The 20,197-nt window shown below is 41.9% G+C and overlaps 1 protein-coding gene across 5 annotated transcripts in view; it reads right to left on the bottom strand.

Annotated features, from left to right (window-relative positions):
- Positions 1 to 3,120: 3,120 nt before the first annotated feature.
- Positions 3,121 to 20,197, bottom strand: part of ITPRID1 (ITPR interacting domain containing 1) — a 520,073-nt gene continuing 502,996 nt past the window's right edge. For all 5 annotated transcript variants that reach the window (XM_086964782.1, XM_086964783.1, XM_086964781.1 and 2 more), the window contains exons 12-14: positions 19,621 to 19,732; positions 10,749 to 11,009; positions 3,121 to 8,012 (exon numbers count right to left, since the gene is read on the bottom strand). In XM_086964782.1, coding sequence (XP_086820908.1) covers positions 7,965 to 8,012; positions 10,749 to 11,009; positions 19,621 to 19,732 — 421 coding nt within the window. In that variant the 3' untranslated portion in view covers positions 3,121 to 7,964. The remainder of the gene's footprint in view (positions 8,013 to 10,748; positions 11,010 to 19,620; positions 19,733 to 20,197) is intronic.

Genomic DNA, 20,197 nt, shown 5'->3' with positions numbered 1-20,197 from the left:
ACTATATATACCTACTGGCTATCACCAGTAGGTAATATATATATTTATATAAATAAAACACCACATTCATAGTCATGCTTGAAGTGATCCTCCATCGAATATAGACAGATTTAACATTTGGTGGTTTTACCTGACTGTGAGGATGGCACAGGACCTTCCGTCTATGTTAGACCTGTCAGCCTTAGGTTGGTCTTAGGACTCTGTGCACCTTACCACTGCTAATCAGCATTAAAGTGCTTGTGCTCTCTCTTTCCAACATAGTACAATTGGCAAAAACCCAATTTACATATTTAATTTAATTGTAAGTCCCTAGTAAAGTGATACTACATATATCCAGGTCCTGTAAATTAAATACTACTGGTGAGGCTGTAGCACTTATTGTGCCACCCTCTTAAGTAGCCCATTAAACATGTCTCAAGACGTCCATTGCATCCTGTGCATGCAGTTTTAAACTGTGATTTAAACCAGTCAAAATAAACCGTTTACCAGGTCTAACCCTTATTTTTTAATGCATATAAGTCACCCGTAGGGTAGGCCCTGAACAGCCCGGAGGGCAGGGCAGTGTGCAGTGTATTTAAAAAAATCAGATATGCACTTTTTAGTTTTGCATATCTTGGTAATGAAAATTTCTTAATATAGTTTTTCGCTATCTTCACTACTGCAAGTCCTACCTTTCCAGTAGGATAACATTGGGTTACCTATTACATTTAATAACTTTCATTTGGGAGCTGGTAGGTTGAGTTTGGTATCTAAAGAAATATAATTAAAAGCCCTCACTAATGATAAGGTTGGATTTTAAGTTACAATTCTGAAAATGCCTCTTTTAGAAAGTTGCAATTTTCTTTTCCCAACCATTTGGAGCATGCAGCCTGTCTCTGAGCCACATGGTTAGATGTAGCTGACAGTTGGTCTTTGTTTATTCCTCCAACACAGTGAGACAAAGGAAAGCTAGATGTTGGCAGGGTGGGGAACTCTTGCTTAATGAGGGGGATAAGCTGACACCTAGCACACTTGCACAACACAAAGGCTCTGCAAGGGCACGCTCACAAAGGGTTTTCCACTATCCTTTTGTGTCCCCAGACAAGCTAGGGCTGTGGCATGGAGTAAGGGGATGCCTGACACCTTGGGGGGAGGGGGAGGGAGGAGAGGAAACTGCTAGAAGCTTCTCCTACTTCAAAGTGGGCACCAGTTATAAAAACTGGACCTCAGGATCCAACTGTTTAGTACACATCTGGCCCTGTGGAAGAAACCGAAGAAGGCCTGCTGTGCTGCATTGGTGCAAGAAGCACTGCCACTCTGCTGCCCTGCTGTGTTGTCCTGCTACCCTCGTGTCTGAGGGAGAAAGCCGGCATCTTGAACCCAGGACCACCACAGAGACTCCAAGGGCTCGCTGGCTGGCCTCCTCAGCAGAATCCTCAGGGACAGACCAGGATTCTCCATCTTGAACCCAGCACTTGAACTCTACCAGCTGTGAGCTTTATCCTCCCAAGCAGTTTGCCACCTCAGTCCTGGACCCCTGGAAGTGGGCTCTGACAGCCCAACTACAATGCCAGCATGACCAGCCCATCGCCTTCCAAAGCTCTGCATCTCAGTCTCTGCACAACTCATTGCCTCATCAAACTCTGGTGCATATCACATTCCTGGCGCAGGACTTCGCATTGTCGCCTGTAGCCTCTCAGCAACTGCTGCTGCCTGACGCATCCCCAGCACAGATCTTTGCATTGCAAGCCCCTCGTCAATGCCATCCTCGACAACAATGCAGGAATCTGCATCACAAGCTCCGCAGCTTCTTTGGAACCAGCTGGTGTGTGACACATCTTCTGTGCACAACTTTGCATTGAAAGCCCCTCATCCCTGCTGATGACACAGGACCTCGCATCACAGCCTCACAACTCCAACCATCCAGCATTGGATGATGCTTCTTCAATGTTGGACACTGCATATCTTCGCAACCAAGATTTAAGGTACTCTTGCTCAGCGGGTCTAGCTAGATCTCTGTAGCTGGCCTGCTCTCCATCGTGGTCAGCCTTAATTTGCAATTTTGACCCGGTTTTGCATGACCAGATAACCACTCCTTTGTGCTTCCTAATGCCATTTTCACTTAAAAATTGCATATCTCTTCAAAATACTAATACTCTCTTCAAAATTGCATATTTCTGGTTCAACTCATAATATTTTTGTTGTTTTGGTCTTCAATTATTTATTAACGTTTGCACTATTCTTCTGAATTGGTGTAGGAATTTTCTTGTGTTGTGTTTCACTTTATTACTGTTTGAAGTGCTGCCTAAATGCTTTATACATTGCTTCTAAGTTAAGCCTGACTTCTTTCGTGCCAAGCTACCAGAGGATTACACACGGTTAATTTGGGGTCTGCTTGTGACTACACCCTGACAATAATTGTGGTTTCTATTTCAGTAGTGTTTCACCTCCTCAACCAGTAGCGCCATTTGTTAGAGTCTGCCACCTTGGTGGAAAGAGGGCCGCCTTATTTAGACATCATTGCTAGTCCACCAGTAATTTCTGAACCTTCAGATGAATTGCTGTCACTAGAGTCCCTCTGATGGTACCAAACTTTTTGTGAAGGACTTTCATCAGTATTTACGACAATCCACCAAAAGTTTTATTTTTCAAAAACAAATATCCAATGACCCCAAAACCCAGGAAGTTTTTCCTTGGGTGTGGAAAACATTATTTTAATTTTTTTACTTGTCACCGCCAGGTTTCCATGTACGGCGACAGACAAAGGACATCAACACATCCATCCTAATAGGACTAATGATGTTATGTCCCTACTCTGACGGCCAGCACTCTGTCAGGCTGTCAGAGTAAGCTTTCTGTAGACAGATCCAACAGGATCACCACTGATGGAAAGTGTATGGTTTGTTTGACTTACCATAGAGTGGGTGGGCCAAGAGTTTGCTAGATATAGTACATCACAAACGTGATGGAGTAGCCTATCCACCAAAATGTAAATCAGAGCCTTCGTGACACAGTGTCTACCTAGTGGACAAAAAGAATGTCAATATTACATTGAACTCTTGTGGCATTTTACTGTGCTGTTTCAGACATTTGTTTTATTTCAAGTGCACACATTCATGACTACTTTCCTCCACACAGGTATTATAATAAAGGCAGGAAAACAATGTGTATTTTATTTCTATGAAGTGGGAACACATACTCAAACAGTAGACTACACATTTCATTCTTGTTTATTACTTCACATAATGCAACTTCTCTTCTGCCTTCAGGTTCCCTAGTTCTTCAATCAGTCTATACAACATTAATATAATTAATTCTGCACTAATGTTTGAAGTGTTCAGATTCCAGTTGCAGCTAATTATGGCAACTATATTGTATGTAAGTATGCTATATTTTTGTTATTCACAAACTACGAGTTTAATTTTACTAATTGTAATTTTACAACTGTGGAGACTCTGCAATAATCGTGGTGGACACTCCGCACATAAAAAGATAGACCTGTCCTATCTTTTTATGTATGAAGGTCTGTGCTCCGACTGTAAAGTCTCTACAGTTGTAGAACTACTATTAATAAAATCAAACTCGTAGTTTGAGAATACCAAAGAAATAGTCAATTTAAACAAATGTTTGAGTTTACCTTTGTGAAACAGGCCCATAATTGGTATGTTGCCACATCTCTAACTAAAAGTTGTTAGAGAAAGTACACTTTAGATCCACTCATGACTGGTCTTAATCTGGTGCAAATTGCTCACCTGCTAATTTACAATTAAATGGGTTAAAAATTTAGTGGATGCACAATTTTCAACCATTATGACTTTATGACCTTGGAATGTGGAATAATGCACTAATAGTACATTAGTGCATATTATTCCCCATTCCATTGTGCACAGACAGCGCGTGTGCAATAATTGCTCCAGTATTTTCAGCATGTTTCACCTTGTGCTGGAAGTGGGAGCAAACACTCATGATTTGCATACGCATTGTCATGGTGTTTCAGGCACAAAAACGGGTTCACACCTAAAACAAATTTTGCTGTCTGTCATGATCGGAGCCAAAATTGTTTTAATAACACCACCGGTCTACAAACTCTCAATTGAACATGTACCTCTAACGTCAAAGATCACAATGCTAGATATCTATTTATTTGTATCTGTGCACTGAAAACGATAAATGATAACTTCCTATAGCTTCTGAATTAGCTCTAAATGCTTGCTGGTGCTGTAATGATATATGATTGTGTTCTCATTTGACTTGCGGCACATTATACTTTCATTTACGCCTATGCTTCCTCTCCAGTTCCTTCATCATGATAATCTCACACTTCATATAATCGTCCAGCACCTCCACACAAACGACCAGATGACTAAATTGAAGATAGAAAGCCTCTATTCAGAATCAGCTCTACTTGCCTCTTGCCCTCGATATCCCATTCAACATGGGGATTCTCCTTAAATAAACCATCTTCGCAAAAACTCAACACTTTCTTGGTTCATTCTTTTTTTTCCTTATCTATTTTGAGATCATCAATAATGTTATCATATATCCAGCATCATTAGTCTACAACCACTCTACCTTTTTTAAGGCCTTAAAATAAACTTTTTTTTCCCTAGTCATGTTTTCTAACAACTTTCTCAGGGGTTTCATTGAAGGGAAATTGCTAGAACTTATTTGTTTAAACTACGCTGACCATTTTGTCTTGGGGAAAGTAAAACGTCTCACTTGTTTGGAAATCGTATTTGCATCATGAAAGCAAAACAAATATGTCCCCAAAACAGTCTTGATGTAATATGCAGCACACACCTCAGAATGAAGCGGTCTGATTCACAAAAGCTTTTATAAATTCAGGAAGATGTACTACAAGAGTACTCTACTATGTACTCATACATGCCTTTGTGAATTGCCCCAAAATATCCAGTTCCCTATTTCTGAAAGTTCGAAGATCACTCTCTTTTCAATTTTTACTAATTGTATAGGAATATTATCGGAATATCCCCATTTTAGGCATCTATGAGCCAAATCACAAATGCATATAGAAGAACATAAAAGAATAATACAGGAGTACTACTTACTATATATACTCCAAATTGCCATTATGAATTGGACCCATAGTGTCCAAGGAAGTCCCAGATTACAACCTAACTGTAAATATCAAAGTCTTGGTGACAAGCAAGAGATTTACTATTTCCTTTATTGTAACCACCATTTTGCTTCCTTAGGCGACACCATGTTGAACTATCTCTTGCGTTCTATAAATCTATGTTATGTTGATCCATAGTTTGGGAAACCTATATTCCCCACACTAGTCTAAAAATCATTGACTGCATATGCTTATAAGTATCCTTTCAGTCATGTGCTTATCTCATTTCGGACACATTATGGTCACTGAGTTCAATTTAATAAAAAATCTGCTTTCCAACTTTTCAGCTTGTGTGCTTGATACCTTTCGTCATACATAACATATTTGCCAATAGTGCCGTCACATGTCAGGAGAACAGAGAGGCCAGGTTGACTTTGAAAATATACTTTTCAACTGTGCTCAGGGCTTTAAAAGCTGCCTTTACAAGCTCTTCACAAAGTGCAACAAACTCTCCACTCTGCCAAGAGCACGCTCAAATATCTCTCTTTTGAATTGTCTCCTACGGTTTTCCTACCACTTAGCCACCGTGGACAATGACCGACGTAACTGCAAGATGAATTATTCATATGTATATTCATTCACTCAAGAGGTTTTCTCTTCCATTTACTTGGTGTTTTAATCTTGCTCGCCAATATACCAATCGCCTGAGACAAATTAGCTCCTATTTATTTTTCCCATACATACCACTATATCACACCTTGTTTTTGTTGCTAGACTTCCCTAGAAAGATAACTGACAATAGTTTCTACCTTTCTTGTGTTACGCATGCTCTATAGAACACTCAAAATCTGTCACAGATCAATAACAAACTATTTCAGTTACAAACATTATTCGACATAGACCAGCATAAACATTATTGTTGTTTTAGTTTAGTTTAAGTTGTAAACAAACTCAAACACCAAGTCAAAAGTAAAGATCTTCACGTGATGATACCAATGCTAAGAACACAGGACCTACTACTTACCTTAGTAGCCACCTACACTGCTTGACTGAACCATGTTAGATTGTCACTCAGAACTATGCTTAAGCAACGTGGAATTGTTTATATTGTGGGTAAATAACATTGCACCTAAAAGGGGACATACAGTCAACAAACAAAACATTGAATATTAGTAAAAAAATACATTACTCTGGAGTTATTGCAGTAAACTTTCATCTGCACGTACAAAGAGGGACACAAAGAGGGACAATGCAGGAATCAGGACTTAGGTCCTTTTTTAGGGTTTAGGCTGCATAACAGAGTGCATTTATTGCAGGTGCACTGTAAATATGAAGGACAGCACACCTGGCACTTTTGAGCAGATTCCCTACAATTCCAAGTGCTAAAAAAGGATCTTAGGGTCACATGTGCGACCAAATTTTATTTTGCGAGTCGCTAATTGCGATTTTTTGCAACTCACAATTAGACTCTCCAATGAAATGTATAAATGTGTCTCAGACACATTTAGTGATTCCCACTGGGGTTGCAAATGACCGGCCTCATCAATATTCATGAGACAGGTAGCAATTTGTAACCCATTGGGAATGGCCTGCACTCATAGGGATGGTGGACTGCTGGGTTCAGCAGACCATCATGTCTAGGATTGATTTTTAAATAAAGCAACTTTAAAAAAAATGGAACCTGTTTTCCTTCGAGGAAAACGGGATGCATTAAAAAAAGAAAAATGAAAAGTTTCCTTTTCATGGCACCCACATTCACAAAGGGGAAGAAGTCCATTGGGGAACCCTTCCAGTTTGGGAATGGGTTGCTGCCTACTTCACGGAGTAAGTAAAGTATGAATGTTTGGCGACCACATTCTGGTCGCAAAACATTCACACTTGTCCCTCCGATTCATTATTAGGAAGGGACACCCTTGGCATGCCCCTTCCTAATAGTGATTCACAAACCTTATTTTGCAAGTCTGTACTAGGTTATCGAAGCCGTTTCAGAAGTCACAAATGACCCGATTCTCCATTTGCAAATGCTAAAACAGTTGTACATCTGGCCCTTTGTGACTTTCTTTTAACAAGTTATTTCAGTGAGACAATACAAAAATTTCTTTCATCTGCTGAGTGTGCCTGCAGTTTCACATTTCTAACAGTTCTAACAGTTGTGAACCCCATGATGTCCTGAAAGTAAAAAGTAGTATAATAATAACTGGTGAAAAAAAAGATGTTTACATATCTCCATTTGCAAAACATCAACATTGAATACATGAACTTGTGACTCCACATCCTAGTGCAACCACCCAAGCCCAACATTTTATTCAATAGTTAAATATTTTAAATACTCTGTCAGTTATGTCACTTTATGCCTAAAAATATAAATCTTATTATTAAACGATTTGACACTTTACACTTATTTAAATAGAATAGACAATTAGTAGTACTTTTACATTGTTAATAGACAAAAAGGCCAGTGTTTACTAGCAAAATGGCATTTAAACGTTCTATTACATGATGTGCAAAAACAGTGCTGATAAAATATGGCGCGAATCCCAGAATGGTCCCCAGCGTGGGGCAGTTAAGTGGCAGGATGCAATGGTGCTAAGAAGTCCAGGCATTGCACTGGCTGTTATCGCTATAACACAACTTATCTCTAGCAGCGGGATTATTCCATTATTACTGACAGATGGCAGAAAAAAACGAAAACACATGATCTTGAATCCTGTGTCTCCGGCGCTGCGCTAGAACAGTGACACTCTTCTGCAAGCTTCCTGCTTCCAGGAACCCATGAGTGGCAGCACAATAAGCCAACTCTAGTTGGCAAAGTTCTTCTCAAAATGTCTCCAGGCAACACAACGCTGCAGCAATTAAACAGTAAGCTGGCTGCTCTCTGAGTATATTCTTTTTCACTGCTGACAGATTTTCACTCTGCATTTTCACTTCCGAAAGAATTCTTGAAGGATTTTCTCAGCTAGGAGAAAGGAAGTGGAAAAAAAACACTCAGTGAGGTAAAAGAACAAATGATGCAGGGAACAAAGAGCAATAGAGGTATAACAAGGACATCAATGCAGTACGGCATATGCTTTACAATACTGTGCGATACATTTTCATAATCATTTAAAGCACCAACTGTGTTCATGTTGTGAAGGCTTTCCACCTCAGTCAGGAGAGAAGCTGTGGAATCAGGTAAACATATTTACAATGAGTGGCACAGATCCCTCATCACGAACACATTGTCCACCTATGTATGCGTCGGGTGCAGATTGGAACAACATACCCATTTTATAAGAAACTAGCTTACCCGTCGTGCGTTGCTGCGATCTCAGAAGAAAGGAAATTTAAGGAAACTTGTTATGATAACATTCAATTTACATTGTGTGATTTTTATTGAAACTTATTCATTTTAATATGGAAAACATTTTAAAGTGTTGTTTTAATTCTGTTTATTTATTCGAGTGCTTGTGGATACACAGTATTTTTTGTTTTTCCGTCTGGTGCGTACACAAATAAATCAGGTTTTCCGACGCGTGAGCTGGCCACATACAGTTGTCCATGTGAGAAGCACGGATTCTCCAAATATAGTCCACACACTTGCAGCGATTGTCCTTGTGCTTTGTTGATGGTCATTGCAAAAGCGAGTCGCGCCGTAAACTGTAAACGTTCAGTATTGGAAAGATTATGAGGGCCCTAGGGGATCGGGGGCCCGGGGGGCAATAATTAAAAAAAAAATGTTTTCTTTTTTTCTTTTTTCGTTGTTGCCAGAAACCTTCGCGGAGTGTACTCAACAACTTCCTAAAGTTGCATGGCGATCGGATGAATGGTGTAGTAATGCATAAAGGACAAACAGACATACTTTTGTTTTTATATAAATAGATCAGTCTGTCAAAAAGAAATGCACTAACATAGTAATTGTGACTCATCACATGCATGTTTAGACTCATGAACCTACCAAATTAGCGTATGCGCAGCTGACAGGACAGTGTCTTGAAAAGTAAGTGCCTGACTGTGTTGTGCGCCTGTGCACAAGTGCAGGTGTGGTTCATGATATGGCTGCTAAGCTGCAGAATATATGTCAGTGTGATATGGCTGCCAATCTGAAATATAGAACAGTGCGGAACCTGTGGGAAAGAGCTCTCGTGTGGGTTTTGGAGCAGGCCACGGTCAAATACACATACCCAAGCAGGGGCTGCTGAGTTGAACGTGCACATGTAAACCTGAACGAAGGAAATCAATGAAGCCCGAAGGGTCTGAAGTGGCACACTTTCTGATTGGGTGACATCCTTTGACAGAGGTGCGGAATTTATATTGCACAGGCAACTGTCTACATTTTATACCCCATGAAAGAACCTACAATATGTCATGTAAAAGCAAAGAATAAGAACCTTGTAAGCAGCTGACCTCTCTGAGGGCCACCATTTCCTAGGTGAGAGGTGAGGAACAGTTAGAGACCTAGACAAAGGGAACATTTGTGAAAATACAGAAGAGGGGCTTTAGAAGTATAGCAATGTGTCAAAAAAGACATTGATTCAATAAATAACAATAGTTTAGAACGACCCCTACGTTTTTGGCCTCCATTTCAGGAGGAGAATTCAACAGGACCAGCCAAGGGAGGTCTTACAGAACGTCTGGTGTCTCCACTTCCACAGCCCAGCTAGGGTACACTGCTCAACAAGCCAGCTAGGACAGTGCTGCTTGGCTCAGTGTCCTGGAACACCTTTCATTCACCTATTGAAAGGAATTACCCACGATCCGCATAAGGTTAGGTGCAGTGGTAAATCCCAATCTATAGTGCAGGTAAAGCTGCTGTTTTGTGATGATACTCGGTCAATAGATTAACTCAGACTCTGAACCCCAGTAAAACATTTATGTCTGTATACCATTACATTTTTAGAACCTTCTGAATACTTTTCTTACTGTTTTACAGTTTCTTGAAATTCATCAAGATTCTGTCCTTCTGGGTGTGGATACTCGGTCAGACGATCAAACACATTTTGGTCTTCCATACCCAGATAATAATAAACTAGGATTCTTCTTCTACCAGAAACAAGGTGTTGAGCATCAATGGCTCATAGATATGTATTGTGCATACAGTGTGAATGGGACCTTAGAAAGTAAGGACAAGTTGCTTCTGACAATAGAATAAGACCATTTAGTTACGGGGCAGTGCATATAAAGTCCTGATAAAAGCCAGAACATATAGAGGGCATTAAAAAGTGCTGAACATGTTGGAAACATGTAGAATGTAGGGACAGTAATCCCCCCTCCCACCATAACAAATAATATTGAGTTTTTAACCATAACAAAGGCACTCACAAATAAAGAAAACTGGGGTGGCCTTTAAGTGTTTTTATCTATAGTTGTAGACCCCGTTTGGAAAAATATCCAAAGTCCTCCCAGGAATGTGGATGACCCCACACTGGTTTGTAGGGACCATGGTGAGACCCAGTGATGAAGCAAGGACACCAATAGGGTCTGTGGGGACCCTAAAAACCTTTTTTGTTCTCTTTTTCAGTGGTCTCTGCGTCAACTAAGCTATGGCTTGGTACCAAGGATTGTAGGATACCTTTTGCAATTTCAAACCACCTCTTTAACCACTTTACTAATTTCTTTACAAATGTCACAAATCACAATGGCACACATGCATCAGTCTACTGATTGCATTGTAAGGACTAGAAGATGTGAAGGTAAACACCATATAAAGTCTTACATTCTGTAAGAAAGTGCTAAAATCTCCTTTCTTCTGCTGACTTGAGATCTTTATTTCCTTTTGAGGCACCATAGGTTTCTCCATTTCCTCTTGTTGAGCAACAGACAAAGAACACTCAGTTGCTATGGACTGTGGATATTGTGTGGCTCCCAAGACATTCACAGGCTCAACTGGATTTTGACCCTTTACTTGTTCCTTCCAATCAGTGTGTTCAAGTTCTGAATGGAGTTTTGCTTGCTCTTCCAATAATTGGTTAAGTTGCTGGAGAGGAGAGAGTGAAGACAGTCAGTGGAATGATGTGCAGACAATATTTTGAAGACAATAACATTCTGGAGCATATAAAGGTGATATCTCGACACCACCTAACAAATCAATGTACATTCAGGTAAACAAAAAAAGGTATTGGCATTAAATATATACCATACAGTTACTGAAGTCCACATTCTTTTGGGGGTGTTAATGAAAAATGTATAACATGCCCTAATTATGTCCTTTTATCTAATTTTAGAAAAACCGGAATGAGATAATAAATCGTTTAGCACAAAAGTTAAAATACCAGCAAGTTAATTATAAACCAGGGCCCATATTTATCAAGGTTCTGCGTCGTCCTTGCACCATGCAAGGGGATGCAAAACCTCAATGAGATTAGTCAAGCCACTGAAGGCTGTCTTGTGTTGGTCCATAAGTCTAGAGTAACACAATGCACCGCAGATCACTACCTTGCGTTACTCTGGCAGGAAGCCATTCCATGGGTGGAGCGTGGGTGTTTGCACGCATTCACCCATGGATTCTGACACATTCCCACATTTCAAGACTGGTAGACCTGGGAATGCATCAGAATTGTATGCCTCCCCACCAGAGGTGCAATGAGGAAAAATGTATTTATTACTCCTCGTTGCTCCATTTTCCAGCACTCTTAGAAAAGGGGAAATGCTTTAAGGATTGTTTTGGTGTAGGAAGGTGAACCCTTCCTGCACAAAAACAATCCTGCCTAAAATGCAGGAGCTCTCGCTCCATGGTGCAAGGGTGCCTGCTTTGGCACTAGGCAGCAGTTTGTGCATCAGAGCAGGCAGAGAAAAGGAATGTGCTTTATAGTGTTATATGGGGTGCATACCTTCCCTCTCCCTTTCATGCAATGCAGTGCAGCTTGCTGCGTTATGTGGAATGTTGATTAATTTGGACTCAGGTGTATTAGAGATTTGCTCTTAAACAACGGAAACAATAAATGATTACATCCGCCTTCACCTAAAAATCAAAACTTGCTGTAGATATAAATATAAATACACACTTTGGGCCTGATTATGAGTGTGGCATCCTTATGACCTTCACAGTGGAGGAGCAGTGGCGGTCTACTGTCTGCGAGATTACGACTCTCAAAGTCGTACCGGTGGTGGACCATCACCTGCGCCAGGGTACAGTCGTTCCCTGGTGGTGGTGAAGCTGCGCCACAACGTAACATGCTCAGCTGGACTGGCGCAGTCCAGTTGGTCATATTATGAGTTTCTGCAACGTAAGCTTTTCATGGCAGGACCTCGTCATGAAAAAGCTGGTGGTGCAGGAACAAAGGGGGCCCCCATGCCCCTCCGCCATGAGGATGCATTCAGGCGACACAACATGTGTGCTACTGTATGCTTGCAACCCACGTTGAAGGATCGGTATGCTCAGACGTTAGTCCCATGCTCTCCACACCACTGGAGTCAAGCTATCCTGGCTGTGATAGCCAGAAAACGGTCCTAGGATGCTTAATTCCGGTCCAGGAAAGACATGGCTTGGCATTTCTGGCTGGACTGTTCCCATGAGGTGCAGGGTCAAGGCTGATTTGCATATGACCATGTCTGAACTGGGGTGGTGTGGAGTGCAAAAATACGATGTGTTTAGGCCCAGATCTCTGTACTTGGGTGAATGTATGACATTGTTCTGCATTCTGTCCATCAACTGTTGTTTTTTATTTTGTCACCCCGATTGGGATGGGTATGCTCAGACGTGAGTCCCATGCTCTCCACACCACTGGAGTCAAGCTGTCCTGGCTTATGACGGCTGAGAGACAGAAAACGGTCCTAGGATGCTTGATTCCGTTCCAGGAAAGAGATGGCTTGGCAGTTCGGGCTGGACTGTTCCCATGAGGCACAGGGTCAAGGCTGATTTGCATATGTCCATGTCTGAACTGGGGTGGTGTGAAGTGCAAAAAAACGATGGATTTAGGCCCAGATCTCTGTACTAGGGTGAATGTATGACATTGCTCTGCATTCTGTCCATCAACTGTTGTTTTTGCATTTGTCACTCCGAGTGGGATGGGTATGCTCAGACGTGAGTCCCATGCTCTCCACACCACTGGAGTCAAGCTGTCCTGGCTTATGATGGCTGAGAGACATAAAACGGTCCTAGGATGTGTGATTCCTGTCCAGGAAAGATATGGCTTGGTAGTTCAGGCTGGACTGTTCCCATGAGGCACAGGGTCAAGGCTGATTTGCATATGGCCATGTCTGAACTGGGGTGGTGTGGAGTGCAAAAAAACGGTGGATTTAGGCTCAGATCTCTGTACTTGGGTGAATGTATGACATTGTTCTGCATTCTGTCCATCAACTGTTGTTTTTTCATTTGTCACCCCGAGTGGGATGGGTATGCTCAGACGTGAGTCCCATGCTCTCCACACCACTGGAGTCAAGCTATCCTGGCTGATGATGGCTGATAGTCAGACACCGGTCTTAGGATGCTTGATTCTGTTCCAGGAAAGACATGGCTTGGCAGTTCGGGCTGGACTGTTCCCATGAGGCACAGAGTCAAGGCTGATTTGCATATGTCCATGTCTGAACTGGGGTGGTGTGGAGTGCAAAAAAACGATGGATTTAGGCCCAGATCTCTGTACTGGGGTGAATGTATGACATTGCTCTGCATTCTGTCCATCAACTGTTGTTTTTGCATTTGTCACCCCGAGTGGGATGGGTATGCTCAGACGTGAGTCCCATGCTCTCCACACCACTGGAGTCAAGCTGTCCTGGCTTATGACGGCTGAGAGACAGAAAACGGTCCTAGGATGCTTGATTCCGGTCCAGGAAAGATATGGCTTGGCAGTTCAGGCTGGACTGTTCCCATGAGGAACAGGGTCAAGGCTGATTTGCATATGGCCATGTCTGAACTGGGGTGGTGTGGAGTGCAAAAAAACGATGGATTTAGGCTCAGATCTCTGTACTGGGTGAATGTATGACATTGTTCTGCATTCTGCTCATCAACTGTTGTTTTTGCATTTGCACCCCAAGTTCCAGCACGGCATGGACGTTACCATCCATGCCGTGCTGGAACATTTTTGTTGTTCCCATTGGGTTGTCTGTTTTACAGGCACCGCCGTGGGAAAGGTAAAGGACTATCTGCCTTACACCAGTTGAGCTCATAATGAGGAAGGCAGTCCTTGCGTGGCTTTGGAGTAGCCATGCCTGCTCAGAGCAGGGGCAACTGCCCCTCAGTCTAAATCAGGCACCTAGCCTTTTCCATTATCAGGAAGTTTCTGCTTATAGAATTTGTTAGCATAAAGTCGCCAAGCTAGGCAGCTTTTCCTTTCTAATTTCCTGGTTTGAGCCACAACTCTTGAATTCTAGGGGTGCATAGCATCCAGCTAAGCAATGTCTTTTCAAGTAATACTTTTCAGGACTAAGAAAAAATTCTAGGATCACAGGCTTATATCTATAATACCCAGAATGCTTTAGGTTAGTACACACAAGTACAGGACTGGATACAGTGTCCATAATGACCTTGAAAGAAGTGGGCAACCTAAACAGATCACTGAAACACTAGAGCACCTCCACAGTTACACCTTTCTCTTCAGTTCTTCACCAGCATAGATGTTAATAGTACCAGAAATGAAGCCCTTTTAAAAGAAAACCCTGTACCTTAATGCCTATGGCGTAGATAAGATTATCTGAGTATGTTAGTGATATAACTGCTTCTTTTAGGTCCCTTAGTAATCTGGATCTGTCTGTCACAAAATCTCTCAGTTTGGAATACCTATCTTTGAGACCTTCTGACCTTTGGCTCTTATTTGTCTGTATTGTGATTAGTTTTTTCATGTACAACCCTCCTCCAACACCAATATCATGTCAATAGCATGTCAATCACCAATATCATGTCAATCTCAAACAATGCACAGACCATCTAAAATTTCGGAAACAATTGAAAACAATACTGTTTAAAAATGAAATTTAGCTTCCACCCACATTTATTTCTTGGTGTTCTACAGGTGTCAAATTCGCAGAGATACTCCACTGAGAGTTGATTCCAGCGCTATACAAACCAATAAATAAATAAATAAATAAATAAATAAATCGCTGAAGCTTTGCCATGCTCACAGAATTAGTACCAAGGTTATCTTTGAGAGCCATATATAGGTCTATGCTTGTTTATAGCGGAGTATGGATGCTGTGGTAAAATGGTACACAACATACAAGCTTTTAGCTTCTTTTCACCTCTACCTAATTGTCAATGTGTTTATTTGAAGCAAGGCAAATGTTCAGGGTTGAACAATAAATACTTCTTTTTTAACACCTTGGCTGCGCGTGAATTCTGCCGCAGTGCTGAACATTCCGATCGCGGGCGTGGCTCGGACGGACCCCGGCCGTCGTGCGCACACGTCCACCATGACTCATGACAGCCGGGGGCTGTCATGAGCACGGATAGGGTTAAATGCGTACATATATGTATATTTGCTTGTTAAATATCAAGAGGACATAATGAGATTTCCAGGTCCCTAACTTTGTTTCCTGAAGTCTCAACCCACAATTTGGCCATAAAACGGACACATAAAATGTGTGGCATTTTCTAGTGTTTTGGCATTATGCTTAGCACTTTGATGCTTGTAAATAACTACAATTGCTCAAAATCTCTGTTTTACCACACACTAAACCCAATAAGAAAACACAACAAATAGAAATATTATTGTAGACTAATCTATCACTAATACAATAAAAACAGATTGAGCGGGTGATATAAAATTGATGTCAAAGAAAAAAGTTCTCTCCTAGATGATCCACAAGAATGTTCTTTAAATATTGTTGTCACCCCGAAGCTCAGTGACACTGACTGTTAATGGCAGTGGCCAAGCCTGCAGATGACTGATCTGAGAGTGTCCAGCATTAGGATTTCAGGTCTCTAGGGGCTCCTAACATCACTTGATATCTTCACTTATTCAGAGAGGTGTGTCAGAAACCCAAGCATACAGCTTTGGGCGTAAGCCTTGTGATCTACTACCTCAGGCTGGTCTGCAACAAAAATGCAATGCACACTTTTAGGCATTAGTGTGATTGATCAAATGACTTAGCACAAGAAAGCCACGTGGCTTCAAACTGTACCAATGATTGAGGAGGGGAAGATGCATTTCCTTACAAAGAACACTTTACAAGGGTCTTTCTATGTAACTATAACCTTAAGACAGGGTCCAGTGTGAAGTCCAGTGAGTTCGCCAACAGGGCTCAGACAGGACACCTAACTGTTTTCACTGATTTGTTTCAGACGTAGCTGTACAAAAAATGTTTTTATGAATTCACTTTTATTTACTGCAGGACCAAAACCTCAGTGGAAACAACTATGATGTTGATGAACAGAGAAGTTGCCCTACCTATCCAAGAGTACTCCCTCCATGTTGCATGTTTTAAACTATATGGCATGTTCTATGATCCTTGAGCATGTAACTTTTGGCTTGGAAACCCTAATTGTTTTAAATTATTTCTAGGGAGGAGCAGATTTCTGTTATGCATTTTTTTCAAATGAACCAGTCATATTAAGATGCATGATTAGTCCCACTGTCCCTTCTGACTGCAGATCAAGACCAGGCTGTCCTCATAAAGTCAAGTATCACATACATGCATTTAACAGGAAAGTGGAAAGAGTATATCATGTCTATTTTTGTTGTAATTAGTCCATATGTGAGCTGTGCATGATATTCCCAGGTGCAACAAAGTTGTTCATCTACACTTATTTGTGGGGATGATCGTTGTTATCAAAGGACTTAAGATGGAATTTGATGAGTGTTATTCTTATTATGTTTCTCTCAGTTGTCTGGACCTGATTGCTTTGGCTTTGCATATCTAGTTGATACCCACACCATCAATAGAGATGATATCATCTTCAAATATTTTGCATATTTCGTGCATGAAACATTATTTCATTGAAACATGGACTTTGTCTAATGTTTGTTTCAGACTAATTTCCTTTCCACCAGATAATTAGTTTCTATGCATGTCAGACAAAGAAAGACTTCCCCAAGCCCCACTGCTAAGCTTTACAGGTATTCATTGAGTAAACAGAATCTTCTTCACAAAAGGTAATTAAAACCTGAACATTCTAATTACACTCAGGGCTCATTGTTATTTAATTAATTAATCAATCAATATATTTGTAAGGCGCACTACTTACCCGTGAGGGTCTCAAGGCGCTGGGGGGAGGGGAGGGGGGGGGGGGGGGGGGTAAGCTGCTACTGTTTGAATAGCCAGATCTTGAGGAGTCTTCTGAAGATTAGCAGGTCCTGGGTCTTCCGTAGGGGGTTGGGGAGAGTGTTCCAGGTCTTGGCAGCAATGTCGGAGAACGATCTGCCACCGGAGGTTGCTCTTTGGATGCGGGGGACTGTGGTGAGGTCGGCGGAGCAGAGCTGGCCGGTGGGGGTGTAGAAGCTGAGTCTTCTGTTGAGATATGCTGGTCCGGTGTTGTGGAGTGCCTTGTGTGCGTAGGTGAGGAGCTTGAAGGTGATCCTCTTGTTGACGGGGAGCCAGTGCAGGTCTCTTAGGTGGGGTGTGATGTGGCTGCAGTGAGGGAGGTTGAGGATCAGGCGTGCAAAGGTGTTCTAAATGCGTTGAAGTCGTTTCAGGAGTTTGGCCGAGACTCCTGCGTAGAGGGCGTTTCCGTAGTCCAACCTGCTGCTGACGAGGGTCTGGGTGACCGTTTTTCTTTTTTCTGTGGGGATCCACCAGTAGATCTTGCGGAGGGTGTTGAATCAGGAGGGCGAGACGGCGTTGACCTGCTTTGTCATGGAGAGGGTAGTGTTGAGGATCAACCCCAGGTTGCGTGCGTGGTTGGTGGGTGTTGGAGCTGTTCCCAGTGCAGTCGGCCACCAGGAGTCGTCCCAGGCTGAGGGAGTGGATCCAAGGATGAGGACTTCCGTCTTGTCCAAATTTAGCTTTAGGCGGCTGTTCTTCATACACTCGGCGACGGTTTTCATTCCTTCGTGGATGTTGGTTTTGGTGGTCCTTGGTGAGGGAGAGGATAAGCTGGGTGTTGTCGGCATAGGGGATGATGTTGAGGTCATGCAGCCGGGCAATGTGGGCGAGCAGTGCCATGTAGATGTTGAACAGTGTTGGGCTGAGGGATGAGCCCTGGGGTACGTCGTAGATTATCTCGGTGGCTTCAGAGCGGAAAGGGTGGAGGCGGACGCTCAGGGTTCTGCCGGAGAGGAAAGAGGTGGTCCAGTCCAGGGCCTTCTCTTGGATCCCAGCGCCAGACTGGGACGGGTCCAGGATGCTGTTCTCCTCGAGGTAGTGGGTCAGTTGTCTGTTGACGGTCTTCTCTATGACCTTCGCCAGGAATGGGAGCAGGGAGGTTGACTGGAAGTTCTTGAGGTCCTTGGGGTCAGCCTTGGGTTTTTTGAGTAAGGCGTTGATTTCGGCATGCTTCCAGTTCTCCGGGAAGGTTGCTGTCTCAAAGGAGATGGTGATGTCTTTCCGGAGATGGAGTGCGATGGTTGTGCTGGCTTTGTTGAAGATGTGGTGTGGGCATGGGTCTGACGAAGATCCGGAGTGGATGGTGTTCATGATTTTTATGGTGTCGTCAACGTTTATGTTGGTCCAGGAGAGCAGGGGGTCGGTGCGGCTGGTGGCCATGGGGGCGGAGGTCTCAGTGGTTTTTGGGGCGGTTGTGGCATTGAAGCTGTTGTGGATGTCTGCGATATTTGTCCCTTGCATGTACCAGCTTCAAATGTATCATATGTATGAGAGATGGAATCTATTTTTAACAAATCAAAGTGTGTTTTTCAGAAACCCAACATTTTTTATTATATTTTTTTTCTGACTATATACAAACTAAACAGTATAGTTAATTACTACTCACCGAACTATTTAAAATAAACATTTGCCTTACTGAAAAATGCACCTTTTTATGCCAAATGCACCAATATCAACATGTAATGTAAAAAGTGCATATCAAATTATAATGGACTTCGAAACAGAGCTATAGAGCCGCGGTTCTTAATATGGTGTTCCGAGGACTCCGGAGTTCTGTTAGGTCTACTAAGGGGGCTCTCAACTGTTTTACAAAAATTAAATAATATTCAAATGAATAACTTAAAATTAATAAAGTATATATAATTAAAGATGCGAAATTTAGAATTTGAAAACTGTTTTATATTTATTTGTGAATTAAAGAAGATATTTCACTTATTGAGCATTTACTGTATATATTTGTTTTTGTATTTTTGTGTCTCATTTTAAAGCTCAAATCATAGCAATTGCTTAGTGCAGTAGGTCCTCGGCTTCCAATAATGACTCAGTAGTTTCCCCAGGTTCAAGTAAGGATCCAGTTGGGGTTCAGAGAAGCCAAAACGTTAAGATCCACTGCCATAGAGTCTTAAAGTACAGCTACAGAATCAATACAATGTGATGTTTCAAACTTGAATCAAATTCAATATAAAAAAATATCATTCTGATTTACATTCATTAATACAAACTATAAAAACAGAAACTTTGCATCCGTGAGTTGTGAGAAGTTAGTATGTGAGAAGCAGGAATTTAAATTTATATAAAAATCACCAGATCAAACAATTCAGTCTAAATAACTCTAACCAAAAGGAAATCAGAAAAAATTACCCCGGCCATATAAATTAAGATCCTTTCCTTACCAATAAAATTCCTTCCTTTGTCTGGCGGGATCGGTCATCCAGCTGGAATTCTAACTCAGTAACCTCACGATGAACAGCACGGCGCAGCACTTGAAGTCGCCTCATTTCTTCTCTAGAGCAAACAAGGTTCAAAAAGGGGTCAATGTATCAATTAGTGAATAACGAGCTCTAGAACACCTCTATTACACTGGTCAAATCAGGCAGAGCATAATTTCATGTGGAATTCCATTATGCAAGATCACCAGGGGCCTGGTGTGTTCACACCTGGTTTTCCCGAATGCAAGAACACCAGACTCAATTTTACTAACAGAGAGCCATCTGGTAAAATCACTGTGGAGTATACGGCTCAACAACAGCCAAGCCTCATCTCCTGGTCCCTGCCAATCTTTTGCCACATTAAAATGTACTCTCCTCTGTATCAGTATTTATCGTGCGCGGTATTACTGCACAACACGCTTAAATCATAACGTGACCCAAAGAGACTTTTCCTGGCAACTTGACTTTTTAAAGCGGCCATGGGCGACAAGACAATTTACATTTTCCCCTTTATTGGCAAATATAGTATTTTTGAAGGGAA

Source organism: Lissotriton vulgaris, chromosome 4_1 (genome assembly GCF_964263255.1).
Source record: "Lissotriton vulgaris chromosome 4_1, aLisVul1.2, whole genome shotgun sequence".
In the NCBI taxonomy this organism is placed as follows: Eukaryota; Metazoa; Chordata; class Amphibia; order Caudata; family Salamandridae; genus Lissotriton; species Lissotriton vulgaris.
This window is presented reverse-complemented; position numbering and strand designations above follow the sequence as displayed.